Source organism: Zonotrichia leucophrys, chromosome 7 (genome assembly GCF_028769735.1).
Source record: "Zonotrichia leucophrys gambelii isolate GWCS_2022_RI chromosome 7, RI_Zleu_2.0, whole genome shotgun sequence".
Taxonomy (NCBI): Eukaryota; Metazoa; Chordata; class Aves; order Passeriformes; family Passerellidae; genus Zonotrichia; species Zonotrichia leucophrys.
The window spans coordinates 8589530-8613600 of record NC_088177.1 but is presented as its reverse complement, the minus strand read 5'-3'; the positions used below and the strand labels follow the sequence as shown (position 1 = coordinate 8613600).

Below are 24071 nucleotides of genomic sequence, written 5' to 3'. Positions count from 1 at the left end.
TGATTGACTGCAGCATGTTTATTCCCTCCCAAATAAATCTCAAACCCGAACCCAGCATCCTGTTCATATCACCAACATGTTAGTACTGCTCAATTAGCAGCTCCCACGGTGCCTTTGCTAATGAGGAGAGCTCCGGCAGGGCCTTGTGGCTGGCTGGGCGGGACCAGCCGCGCTGGGTGTGCCAGCCACGTTAGGTGTGACAGCCGTGCCGGGTGTGACAGCCACGTTAGGTGTGACAGCCACGCTGGGTGTGACAGCCACGTTAGGTGTGACAGCCGCGCTGGGTGTGACAGCCCCGTTAGGTGTGACAGCCGTGCTGGGTGTGACAGCCCCGGCACCGCGCACACCTCACTCAGCCTGTGCTGATTGAAGAGCAGACGGGAGGCGTTCCCTGCTTCCACCTTCCTTGCCAAACACTGGTGTAGCACATCTGTATTTCTAAGGGGAGACTGTAAACTCTCAGTAGGTTTATATCCAGACATCTTCCATCTTCTTTTTCACTGCTGCTAAATCCCCTCAAGTAGCTCTCGTGCATGGCAACTGTTCATATCACAGGCATGTTTCCCTCAAGAAATCTATTATGCAATAATCGTTTTCTCCTCTGTATCCCCTTTTATCTTTGCTTTACAAAAAGGTTCTTGAAGGCATTGTTGTAATTTTTGTTAAATGCTGTATAAATGAGAGGATTAAAGAAAGAATTTGAGTAGCCAAGCCAAAGAAAGATGCTTTTCCAGATGGGCGGGATGTTACAGGAACAGAGGGGACTTATTAATTCTGTGATGAAGAAAGGGATCCAGCACAGTACAAAAACTCCAATTAAGATGCCAACCATCAGAGCTGCTTTTTTCTCTTTCTGTTCTCTCCATGTTTCTCCATCTGTCTGGAAAGTGATAGCTGCACGACGAGCTGTAAACACCATCTGTGGTTCCTGCGAAGCTTCCTTCACCTCAAACAAAAGCAAACACAGTTTCTTACCAAGACAGTTTGTTTGAGTGAAGTATTTCTTTTAAATGACAGCACAACATCTGTGCACCTACCACAAAAGGCCTGGACTTCATTCCTTCCATGCTAAAAGAAAGAAAATGCCCCAGAGTGCCAAACTCATTACAATGGAAAAGCTGCCAAGTGTAGCTGACAAACAGAGCTAAATAAAGAGGACCTGGTACCATGTGTGTTGTGGGACTCTTTTTCAATTTATTGTCTTGGATGCCTTCAAACCTAGGGGAAATGAGGTTGTTAAGGCAGGGAAACAAAGGCCTGTGTCTGCTGCCTATCCCTGCACCAGACTCATGCTGCCACATGGCCTTCAGACCTGCTCTAGTGAACTGCTTCAACAGAGCTTGCACCAGATCATCTCCAGAGCTCCCTCCCAAGTCCAACCATTCTGTGATTCTGTACTTTCTCAAAAAGTACACCATTGCCAGAAAAACACCATTTCAATAGACCTTCAGTTCAAATTCTAGCTTCAGTAGAGGTTATGCAAGAGAGGAAAAACTTCCAGGCTATCAACAGTGCTTCTTGTCTCCTCTCACTGAGGGCAAACAGCTTCTGGGCAGAAGTTATTTGTGTGCTTTGAGTCTGACCAGATGAAGACACTCCTTAGAGATTTTAATCTGAAGATGGAAGTGCCTGTGATATTAAAGTTCTTCTAGGCACTACAGTTATGAAGAGAGTGCAATAAAAGCAACAGCTTTAGGCTGTAAAATTTGCCTGAGTGGTAATTCACAGGCACTCCAGATATGGGCCATTGTTAAATTAGCTACATATTGCACATGCATGTGCTACCTCTGTAACAGAAGGAGAGCCTGTGCTGAGTATGAGCACAGCAATTCAGACAGTGAAGCACTGCAGTGGCTGAACAATCACTCCTCAGGATGGATGTCCCTGTCTGCACCCTCAGACACCAGCCAGGGCTGCAGAACGTAAGGGCAGCAGATTATGGGCACAGGCAAATAATGGAGGGAAATGAAAACCACATCTGTTCTGACAATTAAAATGGGACACCCCTCATGTAGCAAGGATCACACCATTTGTCTGCAGAAGGACTTCCTCTGCACGTCCTTAATCACACTCTGCAAAAGGGATGAATGTATGACATGAGCACAAATCTGTGACAAGCAACCCTGAAAGATGATGTCTCAGCGCTGAGGAGCAGTTACCTCAGTGCCTCTTGGGAACAGCCATACAAAGGACTTCCTCATGAGCATCAGGCACAGGTTGGTACTGCAGTTAACCTTCAACTCTTGCTCAGAAGATGGAGCTTGCTGTGTGCCATCATCAAATCACAAAATCAAATCAGAGCCTTCTCACTACTTCTGGCTGCAGAATTTCCTAGCAGTGACCCTTCTGTCACTTAATTGCATATTGTAAGAAAAGGTTATTTCGTTTCCTTTGCTAGAAGATACCTCAGTCCTCAGATGTTTTCCACAATGAAGCTTGCATTTTCAGCCTGGTGAAGCTCTTACTGAAGCAAGAGGAGTTTTTATAAACTTCCCTAGTTGTTAGGTCAGGCCTCTGAAAACAAAACAGCAAGTGAAACTAGATCATGGTACGTTTTGTAAATTATTAGATCATGGTATGTTTTGTAAATTACTAGATCATAGTACGTTTTGTAAATTACTGGCTAGAACTAAATGCAGCTCTAACTGTATCAAATCTGCAGTTCCCAGTGCCAGCCCCAGAGGCTTCTCATGACTCCAGTTTCCAATGTAAGTCACAACAGCTGCCCTTTATCCCCATGCCACACAGAACAAAGGACAAGTACAGAACCTGTGCTCCCATTTTGGGTGTACTGATGAGCACTAGCAGGCTGTGACAGCAGAAGAGGTGGACACAGAGTGTAAATGAGAGCAGTCCATGGAGATGCCTTGGGTTATGCTGGAGCCATCTCTGCAGTGCTGCACACTGCTCTCACTCAGTGTCTAGCAGCACACTCTGCCTCGGGCACAGATTTCCTTCCATCTGCCCAGGCACTGCTCCAGGAGCACTGGGAAATAGCTGGCATGAAAGGACTGCTCCTCTGAGGCCAGAATTTGGTTCAGAACTTGTGAAATCAGCTATTTCCAGGACAATGGGCTGGGAGAACTGCATAGATAACTGCTGTTCTGTGAGACTAATAAAAAGTAAATGAAGGAAATGAGCTCAAGTACAAATCCTTCTACAGTCACAAAGGAGTTTGGTTGTAGTTCCAGAATTTATTCTTCTGTACACTGATCAGCAATTACAGTTCAATGCCTCTTCTCTTGTTTGTCTGTCCCCAGTAAATTACTACTCCTAAATGGATACATGTTCCCAGAGCTGTATGTTCCCAATTCCTGTGTTCCTAGAATATCATAGAAAACATGCCACCAAGGAGCTTCTGACAAAATCCCTTGATTTAAAATGTTCCTTACAGCTTTAATGATTGTTATTATTGATCCTTTGTGGCAGGTGCCCTGTGTGTGTCTGTCCTGCACCTGCAGGGCCTGCAGTAACAAAACAACAGTAATGATAAACATCAATCAAATCTGCCTTAGCACCACAAATGCAGAGCTTTGCCTATCACAGTGTGGTGCAGCAAAGGTCCTTACTGCCTCAGTGCAGCCCTGGCACACTTACTGCTCCTTGAACAAGAGCACAAGAAGATAAATGCACAACAAAGGATCAAAACAAAGAAAGGTCTACACTGTCTTGGATGCTCCACCAACATGACAAAGAGCTCATTTGACAGGGAAAACAACACCAGCTTTCTCTCAGGATTTTCTTCTGCTCTAAGGAAATCGCTACCCACCCCACTTTGCTTCCTGCCTCACTCTTTTCTGAACATTTTTTGCAAATCTTCTGGACAGCTGAACTTTGTTTCCTGACCCATCTCTTCTACTTGTACAGAGGCACAAATAAGAAATAAAAAGTCTGAGATCCCTTCAGAAAAGGAGAATATGGGTTTTTTTCTCCCACATTGTCCTGACTGGTTAAGTGAGTTGGAAAAGCTGAATGGGCCAAGGTGCAGAACAAGACAGCACCTCTGGAGCTGTGGGGCCTGATGTTACCCAAAGGGGGAAGGACTCTCACAAAACTCTAAGGTTTGGATCATGCCTAATGTTTTCATATACAAGTACTTTGAGAGGGCAGAAATAAAAAAAAAAATAAAAAATACCCAACAAAACCTTCACCAATCATCAACAGAACTTGATTTTTTAACTCTTCACATGAAAATTTAAACCTGATTTTGCAATTGCTACATGTAAGTAATGCAGACATTCAGATCCCATCATCCTCGATTTGCTGGGCTATCCCGATGTCACAAGTGATTTCATTGATTTAAAAGGGAACTATCGAGCAGTATCTGCTGCTTTTCAAGCAGTCTCATTTATTTCAATTGCACTGTTTAGAAAGAGAATTATTGCCTGCTGTCAACCAGGTGTGACAGAGCATAGCTCTCTGTCACTGATGATATGTCACTAGGTTTTTAATGAGGGTCACCCACGTCAGTGTTGCCTGCAGAATTCACTTTTCAGGGAGTTTCATAATTGGCAAACAAAAAATTATAAAAGCATCAGTTTAATTTAGGATCCAAATTTGGCAATTATTTTATTTCAAAGGAGAGCAAAAACCAAGCTGTCACTAAAACCAGAAGCATCTCAGATGTTTCACATCTGTCCCCCTCACCTGAATTTTTTCAAAGGTTTTGAAAAGTATTTTTCAAAAACACAAGTAAAATTTTAACCAAAGAATGACTCAGAAGAGTTATTTTGTACCTATTCTATTCTGCAGCTCTGTAAGAGTGTAGGAACATAAGGTATGTATGCCAACTCCCAGTTTGAAAGGAACGTCCTTTCTCTGTGAAAAAAACCAAACCATTATATACATACACATACAAACATATATATATATATATATATATATATATATATATATATATATATATATAGGGAACCTGCTAAGCACTTTGGTGCCTGACTCTGCTGGCTGACAAACATCAAGGTATCACCCTCACTGCTCCAGTTGGTGCACTGGTTTTTCCAAGATTCCCGTACTGGAACCAGAGTGCTATGAGCTCAGACTTTTTCTGTCCTTAGACTTGCCAGAATTAACCAGCTGGTTGTAGCTCAGGCCACCAAGTGCAGCCCTGCTGTGCAGTTCCAGTCCAGCAGCACCTGACAGCTCATTGCTGAGTGCAACTCAGACATCTCTCCCAGCAGGGATCACTGCTGTTATTGCTCACCTCCAGACTGGGAAGCACTGCCAGCCTTGGGCATCGTCTGCCAAAAACTCCCTGCTAATATTCCTCAGATCAGCTGATGCAGGGCAACCTGGAGTGAGGACTGACATAGATGCAGAGGGGAATTCACATCCAGAGTCACAGGGACAGAAGGAAAATGTTGCCAGGGTGAGAATGACAGGTGAGCATTCTCTGAGAATGGAGATGGAAGAAAGTAGAGGGAGGAGAGACATCAAGGGAGAAAGAATGGGAAAATCAGAATGAGCTGATGGGCAAAGCATGAGAAGCAGAGCAGAATTTGCCCCATCAGAGAGGACAGAGCTGATGCTGACAGCCTGATGACCCCTGCAAAGTTTGGCAATGTTATCTTTGTGTTTGCATGTTAAAAAACAACAGGGTTTTGCCAAAGAACAGTAGTGATGTGTGTGAAGGTTCCCCTCCAGAATTCACTGGGGAACTGCTACTCTTCCTGTGAAAGTGATGGATCCTACTACCACAAGCTTAAAAAGGATCAGGGTAACACTCTGTGAGTAAATCTCAGCATCTTAATTTAGAAAGAAAACAAGAAATGCATCCTGAATGCCAGCTTGCTTGATCCACGAGTTCATTACATGTGTGCAGCATCAGCTCTTCCTTCAGGTGAGGAGTAAAGTTTGCATCTGAATCACAGAAGTCTTTTAATTTAAGTCAGCCAATGGAGCTGCTGGGACAACAGAGGAAGTTGCCACTACACACCAACTGCAGACTCAAGAATTCCTGTCAGGAGAAGTCAATCACAGTTGATATGTCAATCACACCAATGAGAAATAAGACCTACTGGCTTGAGCATCTGCTGGCATTGCAATAATTCCCCCAAAATGGGTGTGTAGCTCACTGTGACAGAGCCCTTTTGCCAGTACAGCCTAAAGCAGCCCCCAGACTTTGCATCACAAAAAGCACTCACCTGGCAGCCATGCTCAGGGCCTCCTGCAGACAGAACTATGACATTTTGCAGCCAGACTCTGTCTTGCTGAAACTGTCATGTGATGTTGTCTCTCCACTGGCTCGAGCAGCAATGCCTCAGCTCATTTCACTTCCCAGAATTTTAGATTCCAGATAACTAGTCCTGTATGGGTATGTGTGTGTGTAAAAGATAGAGCATGCAAAAACACTACAAATAATCAGCTGGCTCTTGTGCTTGAAGAGATTATACATTAACTCCAAGCAATACTTTCATTGTACTGAAAACGATTTGGAAGAAATTTGGTGCAAGCTAGGGGCTGAAGATCGTAGGAAAAAAAAATGCCACTAGAGGAGACCTTCTCTACTTTTCTAACAAATTTTTTGCTTTTTCATAGAAGATACTTTCATAAATCAATATACATTAGAAGCAGCTTCAAGACATTATGATCCAAATCTGCAAGTCTAATCACACATAATTACCAGTGCATTATGCAATTATTGCCACTGCAATTATGCAATTAACTGGGGACACAACCCACAGACTCTTACGTGCGACCATCATAATGAGCTTCCTTGCCTCCAAATCTAAGATAGGATTTTGCAGGGGATGAGGCTCTGCAGGATTAACCCCAATGGAACAGAAATGTTCTCTGTAGGTATCTCTTAAGATCCACACAGCTCATTTTTGGCTACTGGGAAGGGACTGGGCTTAGGAAGTGCAACATGTAATCACAAAAACATAAAGACTGGCAGGATTAAGAGCAAGAGTAGGAGACAGCAAACAGGGAAAGTTTACAGAGAACACAGTCAAGCACTGTGGAGGTATGGAATGGGTGACAGCAGCATCATGCAGAGAGCCTGACTTACAGAGCACGAGGAGCCAACCCCAACCCTTCTGAAGGGACCCAGCTTTCCTGTCACCAAGGCGTATCCCCAAAATGAATGAGACCTCCTAAACAGCTAGGGCACTGCAGGATTATAGGCAATCTCTGCGATAAGAACATGGTTTTGAAGCCAGCAGGTAATTTTAAACCAGAAACGATTGCTCATTGCTTCAACACTGTGCAGTGAGCAGCATTCAAGGAAAAACAGCCCAAACACATCATTATATAAGTTTATATTGTGTATAGTGCTTAATTTGCTTACCAGAATGCATTCAGACACACCAAGTCTGTGCTGGTAGATAAATGTGCATTTATCTTGGTACAGGATCTGGGGATCTGTTTATGTCTTTTTTTAACCTCCCTAATGCTATAAAAACATAAAGCGGGAAAAAAACCCAAAAACAAAGAATGGCAAATTCAGAACAAAGAGATAATTTTCAAGTGTCTCTCTCGACTGGCAGTGAGTGCACCTGTCCCTTACTCTTATAAACCACAAAGTAAAAATGAGAACAAAGCTCTTCTCCAGGAGCTGTACTTTTTGACTGGCTAATTGATGCTCACATCCAGTCTGTGACAAAGTCAAACACACAGGGAGCCCCAGGGCACCTCGCAGCCTTCTCGCTGTGCCAAACCCACCATTGAGGATGGAAAAAAACCCCTCACCAGGAGTGAGGGCCGGAGCTGAGGAGAAGCAAGAGCGCAGTGCCCGGGGGAGCAGCGAGGGCTCCCTCCCCTTGCCCGGCCTTACCTGGGCAGCCTCGGGCAGGGGCAGCACGGCGTTCCTCCTGCGGGCCCCCATGTGCAACTTGGACGCCTTGTAGATCTTCCAGTAGACGAAGAGCACCACGCAGAGGGGCAGGTAGAAGGCTCCGCCCGTGGAGACGATGGTGTAGGACGGCTCCTGGCTGAGCTGGCAGCGCTCCTGCTCGGGGCTGTAGATCTCGCCCCAGCCCAGCAGCGGGGCGAGGGAGATGGCGGCGGACAGCAGCCAGGTGAGAGCGATCATCACGTTGGAGATGCGGCGGCGGGCGAGCAGCGTGTACTGCAGCTGCCGGGTGACGGACCAGTAGCGGTCCAGGGCGATGGCCGTCACGTTCCAGATGCTGGCCGTGCAGCACAGCATGTCGAAGCACACCCACACGAGGCACAGCTCCCGGCCCAGCCGCCAGCGCCGCCCGGCCGACAGCTCCTTCACCAGGCTCAGCGGCATCACCAGGGCCGCCACCAGCACGTCCGACACCGCCGTGGAGGCCACCAGGTTGTGGGGCACCCGGTGGAAGGCCTTCACTCGCAGGATGGTCGCCAGCACCAGCAGGTTCCAGAGGAAGGTGGCCACGGTCAGGAGCACCAGCAGGGTGAGGATGAGGACGGTGAAGATAGAGAAGGGCTCCCGGCCCCTCCACGCGCTGCCGCCCACCACAGAGGAGGAGGCGTTGGCGTCCACGTTGGCAGACGAGGTATTGGCGCCCATGCTGGGCTGGCACTGGCCCCGTGGGGAGCAGGGGCTCAGGGACTCCGCCATGCCCGGGACCGGGGCTCGACCCCTCACCGCTGCCCCTTCCCAGGCCGCCAGCACCGTCCCCAGCCCCGCTGCCGGCGAGCGGGAGCCCCACACCGGGACGCGGCTCCGCTCAGCGGCCGCCCCACATGTGCCGCCGCCCCAGCGCTGCCCGCGGCTCCCGCCCGCTCCCGCCGCTCCGCACGCCCATCCCGGGCGGCTGGAGAAGGGAGGGAAGCTGGAGAAGGGAGGGAAGCACGGCGAGGCTCCAGCATGGGCAGCGCGGGCGGGCGGCACCACCGCTGCCGCCCCGCCCCAGCGGCCGCCTCGGGGGCGGCGGCGCGGCCGGGCCGTGTGGGGCGGGAGGCGGCGCCTCCCCGGCTGCTGCCCGCGGCCCCGAGGGGTGAAATGCGCGCTGCTGGCGGGATATCCGAGCTGTCGGGGCTGGAAGGAACCTCTGGGGATCACCCCGTCCCACCGCCCTGCCCGGGCAGGATCACCTCGGGCAGGAACGCATCCAGGTGGGTTTGGGATGTCTCCGGAGAGGGAGACTCCACGCCCTCCCCGGGCAGCTTTTAGTGCGCTGCCACCCTCAGTGTAAAGAAGTTCTTCCTCATGTTGAGGCTTAACTTCTTGTGTTTTAGTTTTTCAGTGGTGTCGCTGGGCACCACTGAAAAAAGTCTGGCACCATGCTCTTTGCACCTGCCCTTGAGATCCTAATGTGCATTAATGAGATCCCCTCTCTATCCTGTCTTCTCCACACTAACCAGGCCCAGCTCTCACAGTCTCTCCTCTTAAAAGAGATGCTCCAGACCCCGCATGACCTTTGTGGCCTCTGCTGCACCCTCTCTAGTAGCTCCAGAGGAGCCCTAATTTGGACACAGTGCTGAGATGTGGCCTCACCAGGACCAAGTAGACAGCAATAGTCTGTGTCCCCACAGCCCCAGGTGTGACAGGACATCCCCTTCTCCCCATGGACCCCATGAGGCTACAGGACACCCTCTTCTCTTCACAGCCCTTTCGTGCCATGTTCCCTCAGTGCTCCCACCAACCATTTCATTGCTCTTAAAATAAACAATCAAATATGTGACCAAGGGCTTGGAGATGGACAATAGAATCAACAGTGAATAGATGGGAATGTCATCTTTCCATCTGGATGTTTGGTGCTTTGTGATGCTTTTGAGAAGTCTGAGGGATGCAAAACACAAAAGGATGGAAAATAGCAATCTCTTGTAAGTGTAGATACTTCACATCTTCCTTTGCATCTGTTCTCACTTTTCCCTCTTGACCTGAGAATTGATGAGAAAAGGACTTGTGGCAGAGGTGAGGAATATCAAAACATATTTCCTAGTTCTCATCACTTCACCAAACATCACTTCAGGACTCAATCTTTAACTGAATCTTTTTGGACTCAGTCTTGTCATAATATTTCTTTCTGTCAGTCTGAAAGTTCTTACTTGGCTTAACCCTCCCTGCATCCTTGTAATTCGTGTCCAAGCTCCCCTGTGCTGAGCTGTGTGAGGAGGTGTTTGTGCTCCCCAGGGAGCAGCTGCCCAGGCCAGCATTGTCACAGCACCATTTCCAAGCACTTCCAAGGACAGCACACAGCTTAATAACAGCTCTGGAGGGTGATGATTCATCCAGAGATAACAGAATTCCAGCCCATTTAGTGAAGTGATGCTCTATTTTTAGCAAATATATAAAATTTAATGTTACATTTTCCAGAAGTTTGTTTTTATCCATTACAGGCAGATTATTTTTAGACCATTAAAAAGGGACTACACTGAACTTGACTCTTTACGTATTTTCCATTTTTTGTTTTAGATTCAGAAGTGCTAAAAAAGGTTCTAGCAGATGCAGTTTTATTCCATCCTCTTTAGTAGAAAATCAGCCCCCTTTCTAAAGCATTTTAAAGAAAAGTCAGTTATATAAATCCTGCAATTGATTTGAGAAATCTACAGAAAATTTCAGCTCAAGACAAAAAACAAACCTTCCAAAGTCCTTTGATGGTTGGTTCCATACTTTCACAATTGAAAATGTGATGGAGAATCTAGATGCCACACAGATGCCAGGCAGTATTGATTTTGTTAATAATGAAAACATTCATAGGTGATTGCAGCCACAAACAAAGGAGCCCACAAAGCCCTGGGTGTCTCAACATCTTTAGCTGACAGCCAGAATAGAGAGGAGAGTTTGGAAATTTTGTAATTATTATACAAGATTTTGCAGAGCCTACAATTTTCCTTTTTTTTTCTTTTTTCTTTAAATTCTGACCAACTGGGAAAAAATAGTAGATGGTTATGTTTTTCAGTATTGCAGCTTACAAAAGTGTCTGGGAAGATGGACTGCTCTTGAGGAGTATGCTAAGGTTTTGGGGTTATTTTTGAAAAGTGGATGCAGTTCTTAAGCTGGATGACACCCATACAGCAAAGTGAATGTGTTTCCAGACAGGACCCTGATTCTCCATTTGTCTTCCCTTCTCCTAATGGCATCTTTCCTCCACCTCTCCTCACAAATCCATATCAAAAGTTTATCGTGGTGGCTAAGAGGAAAAGCCAAAAGCAATCTCTCCCCCACATGGCTGTGCAGTAAAGAGATTTGACAGAAGCAACATCATGGTATTTATGACTTTGATGCAAGAGGCTGGATTCTCTTTGTCAGGGCTTAACACCTTCTATAAATCTTAAAGCATCAGAAAAACAAAGCCTCAGTAAGCATTGCATGAATTCTAAAATCCTGAGAAAATCAAGCCAATAGAGCAAAAGCCAGGAGCAGTGAGAGACTTTATTCTGTATGCTTAGCCCCTTGATTACAGGCTTCTTTCAGCATTACTTTAAATTTGAAAAAATTTAAAAACCCAAACCCAGCAACAAACCCTTCAAGGGCTAATAACTGGCTCTTTTCTGGCTGTTTTCAGGGCTCTGTAAAATCCCTTCTAAGTTTTGGGCACTTGAAGTGACTGGACAGTGATCTCCTAAGCAGGGCAGTGGTAGAACTAAAACTCAAAGTCACAGACATGTGCAGTATCCTGTCAGCACCATGTTTTCCTTCACAGTGGGACTTCCACTAGAATATTATTTTTTAAATCACACAGCCCTTGTCAGCCTTCCTGTGAGTTGCGTTTCCTGGCTTGAAAGCAACATCAGAGCTTTGGTAGCTTACTTAAATTGAGTTGTCAAGTCATACATCAATCACAAAGGCTGATTACTGCCAAAATATAAACAGACTTCTTATTACAGCAGACCTCAGTAGATATCTTAATTCTCAACTACTCTTGCTCTGCAGTGTCAATAAAGGTGCCTTCTACCTGTGACATTCACCCTGACAAATTTGATGGCAACCCTTTCTGACCAGCATTGTGCTTGTCTGTCACTCTGCAGTTTTATGGCACAGAAACTCAGATCATGACAAGATTTTTCACAATTATGAGCAGTAACTCGGTGGCAGAGTGCTCCTTTATGGGCCTGTTCCAGGAACTGACAAAACCATCTTCCAGTTCAAGCAGGAGAGTTTTGATCACCCCCTTAAGTGGTTTAAAGAGGCCAATTTCTTTGTCAAGGTTCTTAGAGGAAGAAAGCAATTTCTCAGTCCCTGAGCCATTGGTCACTGCTATGAGCCAAGCCTTGAGAGCCTGAGGTCTATTAACTGCTCACGAGATTGATAACAGGGAAAGCTGCAAAGGAAGCCTTAGAACGCCAGTTTGACAATCTTTTGCACTTCTTGCAATACCATGGTGGAACAGATGCTGCCCAATACACAGATATTTCATCAGAAACTGTTTGTCATTTACGATTTCATAAACAAAGCAAAAGGTAATTGCACCTGCACTAGACAGGAAGCTTTTGATTCCCACTTAGTGTCAGCTCATGAATTTCTGTTATCAGGAAAGTAGAGCTGACTTTGTAGCTACTACAGGCGGGATGGAACCATTACACATCTGTGTTCAATAACAGTGTTAACTTTTTTTCCTCCAGTGTAAGCTACTATTACTCTAGAGCAGTAACATCCAGTCCTTCCATCTCCTACAGAAGCTTGTTTCAAAGATTTCATTGTATTAGAAAATTAGGGAAATACAACCCAATTATCACAGGAAGGAGTTGTGCAGGCTCTTTATCAGTTTTCTCTGTATCTGACCTTAGAAGTGGCCGAATTTTGATGCACTTTTAGGCCCAACCAGTTCTGGCCATGAGTGTGTGGTCAAAGGTGGTCACTGACTCCAGATCCCAAGTTTTTCCTGTTCCAAACCAATACTCCACACTACTGCAGCCACTGCTCACACCCACATAACCACACTCTGATCTTCACCCTGGTTTACTGCAGCTCTGCTTACATCTCTTTCCCAGTAATTAATTTTGCAGTTCATCTAATGAGTCCCTCAGCGTTTCTTTTGCTTTAATGAAAGGTAATTCCCACACAGTCACTGCACAGCTGGCAGGTATAAACAGAAGCCTTAAACTGTATCATGATGTAGGTCTCAGAGAGAACTCCTAGGATGTGCAAATAATGAAAATAAAATTAAATTAATGACATGGAAATTAGTTGGACATCTATTATTTATAAACTTTTAAGAAAACCCAGAATCAAAGATTAGAACTCAATGAGACAGGCATCATATTTAGCACTGCTTACACTTCAGAGAAGATTTTGCTATTTCATTGCAAGCTTAGAAGCACAAGACATTCAAATTCTAGTAACAGAATTATTTTGACATTAAAAATCTTAAAAGCCCATTAGGGTCTAAAGTCAGCCATTTCATAAGAGGGAAAACCAGACAAGGCTCAGTTCTGAATGGTGGAAGCACTAGAAACAGAATAGTCCTGATATTTCTCCCCATCTGCTTTCCCCAAGGATGTAAAGAAAGTCCATTGATTTTTTAAAAAAATATTTCAATGTATGTGTCAGTTTTAAATCTGACATGCTACCTCTGAAGACCTAAGAAATAACAGTCCAATTTATATTGGAATAATTACTTATGCTTTGTATTTATAACTGCTCCTGGGTTATATTTGAAATGTAATTAAAAGCTGTTTTACTGTTATCACAGATGGCCCACATTTCTGGATTTTGTGACATTTTAGTCCTTCCGTGACACATGAACACTTTTTAAACACTTCTCACCACCACTGTAGCCTCTAAAAGCAGTTACCACTGCTACAATGGCAGAGGTGGAAATATGTGAAATTTATACCCCATTGCACTTTTTCACTTATTGAATCTCTCCACCCCCCAGTCCTGTGGCAGTGTCTTTGACTTTGCTCATTGCTGATCTGATACTAAGACTTGAAAGCAATTCACTTTTGTAATTTACAAGACACAACTGCAGAACTTCTCACTGCATCAAGGTTATGAAGCATCTTTAAAAAACTACCTCAGATGAGAGCTTAAATTTATCTGCTTTCCTTAATTCTTTGCAGAGTACACTAGACATCCCCAGATTAATAAATTCAGATGTAAACATGAAGGAAAACCAAGTATTTCAGTACAGTGTTACCATTATATCACATTTAGCCAGTATTAATCATGTACCAGAACCGATGTTAAGATATTTGTTTTATTTTGGACACTGTAGTTGTTATACAGATACCATGTCTGAAATTATTCACAAGCTCATACAGCCTTAATAATTCATCCATGGTTCAGTAATCCGTATTCTTCAGCATATTTGATGGCCAAAGCAGAGTTTTGTAGGCATTAAAATCCCTTGCAATGCTTCATGTGAGCAAAACCTTTTTATCTCACAATGTCCTCATGTTGTCCACTCTAACAAATTTCAGAGGTATGCATACAAAGAAGGGTAATTGTAAAGCAAATTCTTCTATAAAACCTAAAGGTATTCTCTGTTTCTTTAATAAAAATCTCTGTAGTATTGACTTCAGGTAATTTAAATTATTTTCTTCCTTACAACCAGTATGGCAAAATTCCCTGGCCATATTCTCCTTTAGCCTCAGTACTGAAGAGTCTTCCTGAAGTGAAAAATAAAAGATGTTCCCAGAAAAGAAAAAATCCTTAAAGAGACCTAAAAATGAGAAAGGAGCTGTTTAAATTAGAAGTAACTGCCAGATGGTTTTGATCAAGGTAGGTTACTCCAGGGCATTTAATGGCCAGAATTAACGAGAAAACTGTCGATTGTCAGATTTCTTGCTGATGTGTTTGAAGATTTTTGCTTTGTGGACACTCTTTGGTTTCTGGTAGCCAAATCCCCCACCTCCACCTCTCTTCTGTAGTCTTCTGCCATGGTTGCTGTTCACATCTGAAATTTTATTGGTTAAAGAATTTAGAAAGGAGTAATTTGAAATATTGCATTTTGGGTTTACTAAGGGTTATTGATGTGAGAAAAAACAGAGAAAAAGTAGAGCTGCCTAATTACAGAGAAAGCCAGAACTTTGTGCCTGTGGTTCTAAATACTCTTCCAACTGCCCAATTAAGCTGCCCAATGTACTACTGCTTCAAATTCCATCCACTGTCAACTTTTAATTTAGATTCAGTCTTCTAGTTCCTGCTCTTGCCCCTCTATGCCAATATTCCATGACTAAGAAACTTAAGCAAGTATATTTCAATGAAAATTATTTTTCATGGAGGAGAACAATACTTTGGAACATGGATGGATTCCAGTCTGCCCAATTAAAGCCTGTACAGCATGGACATGTGCTAAAAGAGATGCTTGTAGGCATTTTTGCAGTTGATATTTACATTTTCTTTGAGAAAGTGCTGTTGGAGCATGATGCATTTTTATCGTTATTAGCAGAAAAACTCCACCCCCAACAACAAAACAGCAAAACTTGAGGTACCACAGGAATTCAGCAAGTTGCACTGAACATTTATAACCCAGAAATTCAGCTTTGGAACACTGCAGTAAAAGGATACTGAGGTCAACAAACGGAGGAACTTTAAACCCAAAGGAAAGGCAGACTTTGGGAAGATCCAAGTTATTGACATCATAGATCTGCTTCAGAGAATGGGAGTCATAAGCTCTGATGTAAGCTTTGTAAGCCTCCTGGGCTGACTTGTGAAGGAAGTAGTTCTTCTCTATCAGTTTTTCCAGCTGGTGAGGAGAAAATAAAAACATAAGAGACATAAACAATTGCAGCTGTTAAAAGTCTATACATTATATTCAGTTTTTTTTTTACAGTATTAGTGCCAATGACATTCACTCCTCACTTCAGCAAAACTGCCCTGTGACATCAAAGTGCATATTCAGGAGTAAAAATGCTTTTATGAACAAGTAGAGGGACAAAAAAATCCTGAAGTAGAGTACAAACAAAGCCTCAGCAATATGAAAATTTACAGAAATATTAAACTGGGTTGTCCCAAGCAAGTGAATCAAGGACAACACACCTGCAGCCACACCACAAAACCCTGTGTATGAGAACTGCCAGCCTGACATCTCAACTGTGTCATTCCATGCACAGTCTGATCTATCAGGGTGCCAATGCACTGTGAAATAGCAGTATTAATTCTAAACCAAAAATGCAGATACACCTGGGTAAATGATCATTTTATTTGATGTGGGCCAAGTTCCCAATACTCATTAGATCCCAGTGTTTCATTTGATGTTTAACATACATTAACTCAGCATTCTAAAAATAAACTACTTAGGCACCACTTCTTCCTGATTATGCTTAATTAGGAATCTCTCTCTGTAAGGACTGTCTTCACTGCTTCCTGTACTTGCTATTTTAAATTCAAGTTACTGCAAAGAAACTTTACAGAACTCTTATCAAAAGAATGATTCACAGAAGTAATCAACAATAGAAACTCACTTCTTCAGAATTATCTATGCTATTCCCCTCAACTCTGTGTTCTTTGGCTATTCTTGTAGCTCAGAGCACAACATAATTTTAGTTAATGTTGGGCTTTATTAACACCAGATAATTAAAAATACACACAGGCTTATATACTAACATTCCTAAAGAAGCACACATATTTTTGATTTGCAGTCATTCTAGACTGCAACATTCTCCATGCAAATTATAACAGAGATAATCAAAGTAGTTGAAGTGTAAAAACATGTCATACCTGAGACTGGATGTCTGAGATTTTTGACCAAGAAAATTCAAATTCACTTAGTGGTACCTTAAAAACAGAAGAAATGAAGTATCAACATTATTTACACTGTGTAAATACAGTGAATGTGTTTTAAGACCAAGGACAAATAGAAAACAATCTGCTAGATAACAGATTTTTTTAATACCACAGCTGTATCTGGAAAGTGCCTTTACATCAATATGACAGTATTATCACTTCCTTTAAGCCAGAGTAATAGAGACACTCAGTATGACACCATTCTTTACCACTTTTGCTTTAGAAGTTAAATCACTTTAATTAAAGTCACAAAACAAGTCCATAAGGAGAGCAACCAAGCAGCTCTGTGCAGTTGTGTTAAAATTATTACCTTTAAAAGAAGACTGTTCTTCTTTTGGAATTAAACACAATGAAACGGATTGTTAAAAAATCAAACCAAACCAAACCCAAACCAACAAGTTTTGCCTTTAAAAATTGTCAGAAGTTTACCCTGGCCTGTTTCAGGTAACGAAGGAAGCCCAGTTCTTCTGGTCTCAAGATGAGCAGAGCGTGTCCTCTCCCATTTATCCCTCTGGCAGTCCTACCAACACGATGGATATATTCCTTTGGGAAACAGTAACAGACAACAAGGTCAGGCGGTCCTAATCATCAACAAAAAATACACCAGAGTTAACCTCAATATAATGTAATGCAGCATTCACTATTTGGTAAGATTTTTTTCTTGGCACTGACACATGGATAAGGGAAAATAAATGTTGAAGGTGCAAAGCAACATCAGGATGAGACAGAGCCCCTGACTAAAGCATTTTGTCTTTTACTGAAGAAAAAAAATCTTAGTCCACAGTAACTGAAAATTAAATCTTGATTTTAGAGATTTTTGAATTTCCTCTGTTTACAGTAGACTTTTATTCAAGTAAGAATATTATCTTTAAACAAAAAGCAAATTTCAACTGGAAAAGCTCAGGGATGCATATGTAAACTCATGCTCCTCTTGAGAAGTGTTTGGCTGTTTAGCTGATTAGATTTTAATTTCACAGCACAAACAGTATTTTAAAATGCAATTCTTAAGAAGGCAACCAAGGTCTTGGCTAGGAGCAGCATTTCCTAGGAGCTGGTGTAGGGCAGTGAAAGAAACCAGCAGCTGGATATGGCCATGGCTGAATCCTGCCCTCTGTCAAGCAGCAGGTTCAGCTCTTCTCTGCAGCTAAGTTTTGTAATCAGAATTTGATTTCTTGTTGTGCCACTTGCCTACTTCCCTAACCTACCTTTGGATCATCTGGAGGGTCATACTGGACAATCCAGTCAACCTCAGGAATGTCCAATCCTCTGGCAGCCACATCCGTGCACAGCAGTATTCCAGACTCTGCATTACAGAACTGGAAAAACGTTGTAGTACGTTTGGTCTGTTTCTGCTTGCCCTGAAAGGAAACAAACACACTGGGGATGAAATATCAACTCAAAAAGTAATCTGAGGCATCTTTCCAAATCATGGTTTTGTACAGACCAAGCAGGACCATTTGCAGTGAAGAAACAAAGAAAAAAATAAACTGCACAGGTTACAAGAAATGGCATCCCTCAGAGGTTACAATGTATCTCCCAAAACATTAAAAATTGTATAAACATTCTTCTCATGAGCACAACATGCATGTTTCAAGTTCAGAAAAAGGACATTTGCAAGTCTAGCACTATGTTAGACAGATTACAGGTTATAAAAGCAAACAACCAAACAAAACTGATACTTGTCACATTTCTATCAAAGAACAGCAAGACATTTCCCCCTAAAACAAAATAAAGAAGGACATTTGTAATCACAAATTAGTTCAAATAGTTGCAACTGTTTCACAGACTTTCAGACAATTCTTTGTTCTAAACTGTGCATTTTGTGGTTTTGACAAAAAATTTACCATGCTCATCGAAATGGTAAGAATCGGCATAGTAAATGCAAACATCACCCCAGCCTTATAAAAAGCATCAAAGACTTCAGGCATCAGAATGTGGATTTCTCTGAAAAGGAATTCACTCCTCATACTGAGTTTTAGTGCTTGTGAAAGGTAACTTCTTGAAAGAGAACAGAAATGTTGCTACACAGAGAGCATAAATTAGTATCAATGTTCAGCACTGATTCAAAAAATAGCAAGTCTGATTACTGAAGTGTTATTATATAATCTTTGCTTTATCTCCTTCCTCTACAGACTAATCAACACTATCATCAGTTTTATGAGCAGCCTGTCAGTTTATTAGAAACTGGACTGAAACAAACCTGCAAATGTAAAGCCAGTAACAGCTTACAGATGTTATCAGAATACTTCAAAATAAATCAATGAATAAGACACTTACATGAATGGCCAAAACAGGCAGATCAATGTAGTTGAGTAATTCATAGTGGTATTTCACTGACATACATGAAGAAAAAAACACCATCAGTTTCTTCTTCCGGTTCTTCTTGAGGAATGTGAAGAGCAAAAGGAATCTTTTTTCAGATGGACAGACCACATAACCCTGCAAAAATTGTAAACATCGTTAAATAAAAGTAGTAAGGAGCAAACTTGTGGTTTAGGAACACAGTTACATCAGGGAAGGGCTACTTTGTGAAAAAAAACCTCATCAAATAATTAAACATCTGAAGCATCCCAAGTAAAAAAACCACAGGGGTTGGTGTGGTCACAGATCTCAAGCCTCCCACTGTTTGTCTTACCTGCTCCAGACCATCTACAGTTGCTGTCTCCTTGTTATCATCAACCCCAACATACAGGGGCTCTTTCTTCAGAGAGATCTTGGCCAGATCTTCCACCTTTCTGGTTTGTGTGGCAGAGAAAAGCATCGTCTGTCTGCGCTCTGGAAAACATTTGAAAGACAGCCTCACTTTTTAAAGAAGATTTCAAACAGTGATTCCATAAAATCTAACCACAAACTTCCCTGGGCAAATCTTCCAACTAAATTCTAATTCAAACATACTGCTACTGACAAAGAAAGAGGTGTGGTTGTATTATGGGGTGTACACCATGCTAATTTCAGCAGTCCCCACCCCCAAAATCCTAACTGCTATCAAAACACGGTGTAAAATTCTCTGTAAAATTGTTAATAATCATTTGCAATCCAATTTTGACACAAAACAATACCAAGATCAATCTTCTAATTCTAAATTAATTTCCAGGAATACTACAATAGTTTTGTTTGAAAAAACGATTCAAATTGTGTTTAATGCATCAATTACAAGGAATAGTTAAATGAAAAATTAGGAAAAGAAAAATTTGAAGTAATACTTAAACTTCTTCAAGATACTGGTCTTGGTAGTATCAAAAAAGATTGAACTGCAAGTCAGAAGCCCTTTATCCTTGAATTTAAACCTTATTAGGAAATAATAAATTGCAGGAAATAAACAGGCAGAAGGAGATGAATGAGAAAATGGAAACATTAAACTAAAAGGATTTTATATGAACAGAAATATATCTCTGAGGAGCATTTGAAAACTCTGTTCTTCAGATAAATGATGTTGAATAAGTAATATATACTGGCTAGCAGAAAAAAAGACTAGAGTAAGAAAACCACTATGAAGTTCATTTACAGAACTATAAAAATTAATAACTTCTCCTATAATAATAGAGTCAGAAAGAAGACATAATGTTAGGCAAGTGATTTCCAGGAAAGAGAGATTTTTTTTTCTTACTTGGTAAAAGTTTTATGATCTGTTTCATTTCTTCTTCAAATCCAACCTCCAAGATTCGATCTGCCTCATCAATTACCAAACACTGCAAGTTCTTGTACATGAAACCTGGAGTGTTCTAGAAGATTAACAAACTCACAGTCAGACAGGGAAAGGACTTTTATTCTGTTTTAACAACCAGATTAAACATCAATATTGTATCTACCTGCATATGATCCAGCAGTCTTCCTGGTGTGGCTACAATGATGTTGATTCCATTTCCAAGCTTCTGTGCTTCTGCTGATCTGTTACTGCCGCCCATTATCAGACCATAGGTATGGACGTGATGATTCATGAGTTCCTTAAGAACTCCATAGGTCTGCATAGCCAGCTCTCGGGTAGGAGAAAGAATAATAACACCTGTTCCTAAAAAACACACCAACCAGAGAGTCACTTACAACTCATCCAACCCCCTAAATGGCTGCTTTGCAGTAAAATTCAGCTGTGAAATGAAGTCTTACCATTCCTAGGCATGAATTTCAGCTTGTAGATGAGCTCTACAGCAGGAATGAGAAATGCGAGTGTTTTTCCACTGCCTGTTTTTGCAGCTGCTAAAATATCCCTGTAAGCAGCAACAGAAAAAGAAGTTTTTAGTTGACCATACCAAGAGAAGAGCAATCTCACTCTGATCCATGCTGACAATGTAAAAAACTAACATGGCTTAGAGAAGACCAGTGGAGCTGGTAGTAGGAGCTTGCTGGTGGAGGCAGGTCACAGCTATCGGCCAGTGAAAAGCTGGCCTCAATGACCATGGAGGTCTTTTCCAACCTAAATGATACCATGATTTGATTTTATGATTCATGTATGTAGCTTGCCAGCAAAATTTACAAAACATCTGGGCTCATTAGAGTGACTAAAAAGCCCTATTTCTTACCTGCCTTCCAGAAGGGGTTTAATACTTTTATGCTGAATTTCGGTCATGTGTGTAAACCCCATGTCGTTTATGCCTTTCAGTGTATTCTCACTGACACAACCAGCCAGGGAAGCAAAGGAATTGTCTTCAAAAGCACCTGGAGTGAGGGGTAAAAAGAAAAATATTTTGACTTATTTATTGCATTTCCTCTGCCATCTGAGATTAACAAGTTCAAATTGACCTATACGAAAGAAATTAAAGGACTTCTTCTTATTGCATTCTACCACAAAATCCAAAGACACTGGAAAAATACTCTCTATTAATTAGTTTATAAGAAAACTATACAGAGTTAATAAAAATAAAAAGGCACTGCTTCTTCTGTCAGATTTACTAGTTCTACACCTCCAGCTTGCTCTTCATGAACTTCTTCCTTTACAGATAAGCATATGTGTATATAGGTTTAAAAAACACTTTCACTAGGAATTGTGGAACCAACAGGTGTGTACATAATGCAAATTTCCAAGAACAGCAGGTGGGTGAGAGCTGTACAGCTGCCAGTGTCACATCAGGTATCCAAACACCTGACTCACAAAGGTCACTTGAAAACTGCAACTTGCTCTGGAAGGAAAGGGTCAGACCTTGGGATTTTGCCTGTGCATGAAAAAGAAAACACAAGGTACCTGTTACACCCAGTGGCAAACTGGGCACTTCATCCTCCTCCTCCTCTTCCTTCTCTCCAGAGTCCTGCTTATCTCCATCTTCTGCCTCTGCAGATTCTTCTTCTTCAGTTTTTGCTTTTTTGGTTTCTATATCTGGAGTGTTATTTTTATAGAAAACAAGTCAGTTAGAAATACAAAGGTAATGGTTATAATGAAAAGCTGTTCCACAGACTGAATTTCCTTTAGTCTGTAAGCCATGTACAAAGATCATGATTTTCCATGGAATGCAAGGGGGCTGGAGGAGAGACAAGGTTTCTATGGAATTTTCTGAGGCACAGAGCAAAAATTCCCCAAGTTCCTTCCACACAGCCCACTTTGCACAGTGAAAAAATGTAGCTTGACGTATATCATATGACATCTGTTGTGAAAGCAAGATAAATTGTCCTTAAACAGATTACAAAATTCTTTCCCACTGGCAATGCAGACACCAAATTTCCCACACCATTTGTGCTCAGGTTATGTGAGAAGCTGCATTTTAGGTACCTGAATCTTCAGAGATGAAAACACCTCTTCAATTGCCATAACCATGATGCATGTCCCAAAAACCAAATACATTTTGAAATCTTCTATTCCTCATGTATGTCTTGATATGTATCTATAAATCTATGCATATAAAAATATATGCAAACCTAGCAATATTTGTGTGGTGCTTTTCAGGTTTTTTTGGTAGTTTTCCAGTATACTTCAGTTTCATGATACATAAACGTTGCCAAAGGCTGGACATATTGCTAAAAATCTGTATTGGCTGCACACCCAAGTACAGACAGCACCCATCTATCTACCAGTGCCCTGAAACACAGAGTATGTATTTGAATAACAAACAAGCAAAACATCCAGTCAATGTTACAAAGCACACAAATAAAGCGGCTATTAATATGACTTAAGGATTCAAATATCGCAGCTGGAATGAAACGGGTTAATCTTTAGACCTCAGGGATTTTAAAGCGCACATCTGACCGGCACATGGCATTTCTAACTTTCCCCGACGCGGCGGGAACCGTAAGGAGGCGCTTGTGGGGTATCCCAGACTAACTAAGCCCTGGGAGACACGCTGTCTTTGCTAAGAACACGCACCATCTCCTCCATTGGCCATCGCTTTTCTCTTTTTCTTCTTCTTTTTCTTCTTTTCCCCGCTGCGGTGTCCGGCTCCGTCCGCAGGCTCCGCGCCCTCCTCGGCCGCTGCATCCTCCTCTGGCACCGCCGCCTCCTCCACCTCCTCCTCCTCCGGGGGTCCCTGAGAAGCCGCCTCGCTCGGCGAGGGCACTGCACGGCGGAGACAGAGATAGAGGGAGGAGAGAGAGGGGGGAAAACACAAAGTTAGCCACGGCTCCGCCGGCGCTGAGCCCGGGAGAGGCTCCGCGGCGCCGCCCGCCCGTACCTGCCCCCTGCGCCGCCTGCAGCTTCAGGTTGCGCTGCCGCAGCTTCAGGTTGCGCTTGTGGATCTTCCTGCGGAGCAGCCGCATGGGCAGGTTGCTGGCAGTAGCCGGCACTGACATCGCGGCAGCGGCAGCGGGAACCCCGCGCTCCCGGCACACGTGTGGAGGCCGCGACCGGAGCCGCCGGAACCGCCGCCCGCGGGGCCTCACGGGCACCGGGCAGCGCCCTCTGGGGGCCCGGCGGAGGCAGCGCCGCACAGGGCCCGGCCCCCATCCCTGCCCCGGTCGCCGCTCCTGCTTCCGGCCTCAATTCCCGCCCCATTCCTGGCCCCCGTCCCTGCTCTGGTCCCGGCCCCGCTGCCAGTCCCGCTCTCAGCCGCCGAGGGGGAACACGCCCTGGGTTTCCCTGAGGAGGGGGCCCGCCGTGTTCCACACCAATCACCCCCTCCTCACAACGCCCGTCTGCCCGGTGGTGCTGCCTCCACCCATGGTTACATGTGTTCAACGGGAGAAAGAGAGTGAATTAAAGAATCCGGTTGAAAAAGAACTCTGAGATCATCGAGTCCAACCTACGACCAAAATCACCCCGTGGCACTGAGCACCACGTCCAGGCTTTCCTTAAACACCTCCAGGGATGGCGACTCCACCACCTCCCTGGGCAGTTCATTCCAATGTTTCATCACAATTTGTGAAGAAATTCCTTCTAATATCCAACCTAAGCCTCCCCTGGCGCAGCTTGAAGCTCTTGTCCTGTCTCTGTTCCCTGGGAGCAGAGCTCCCCCCCACTCCTGTCAGGGATTGTGGAGGGCAGAAGGGCCCCCGAAATTCATTTTTTCCAGGCTAAACCCCCGAAATTCCTTTGTTTCCCCCGGCT

General features: G+C 43.4%; 2 protein-coding genes across 7 annotated transcripts; both read right to left on the bottom strand.

Moving 5' to 3' along the window:
• LOC135450037 (5-hydroxytryptamine receptor 5B-like) lies at positions 1–8809 on the bottom strand. Of its 6 annotated transcripts, XM_064717651.1 has the most exons (4): positions 7775–8809; positions 4737–4818; positions 830–946; positions 1–669 (listed from the first exon to the last, which is right to left on the bottom strand). In XM_064717651.1, the coding sequence occupies exons 1-4, from the start codon at positions 8546–8548 to the stop codon at positions 614–616; spliced, it is 1029 nt and encodes a 342-aa protein (XP_064573721.1). In that variant the 5' UTR covers positions 8549–8809; the 3' UTR covers positions 1–613. The 6 variants fall into 6 exon arrangements, with proteins under 6 accessions (XP_064573721.1, XP_064573722.1, XP_064573719.1 ...); XM_064717652.1 differs by lacking the exon at positions 4737–4818; XM_064717650.1 differs by having other exon boundaries at positions 598–946.
• A 5248-nt stretch (positions 8810–14057) lies between these two features.
• On the bottom strand, positions 14058–23401 carry DDX18 (DEAD-box helicase 18). Its single transcript, XM_064718871.1, has 14 exons — positions 23200–23401; positions 22896–23084; positions 21783–21914; positions 21124–21259; positions 20711–20811; positions 20416–20615; positions 20214–20328; positions 19242–19381; positions 18884–19045; positions 17812–17964; positions 17036–17149; positions 16541–16597; positions 15389–15566; positions 14058–14774 (listed from the first exon to the last, which is right to left on the bottom strand). The coding sequence occupies exons 1-14, from the start codon at positions 23315–23317 to the stop codon at positions 14632–14634; spliced, it is 1938 nt and encodes a 645-aa protein (XP_064574941.1). The 5' UTR covers positions 23318–23401; the 3' UTR covers positions 14058–14631.
• Positions 23402–24071: the final 670 nt, after the last annotated feature.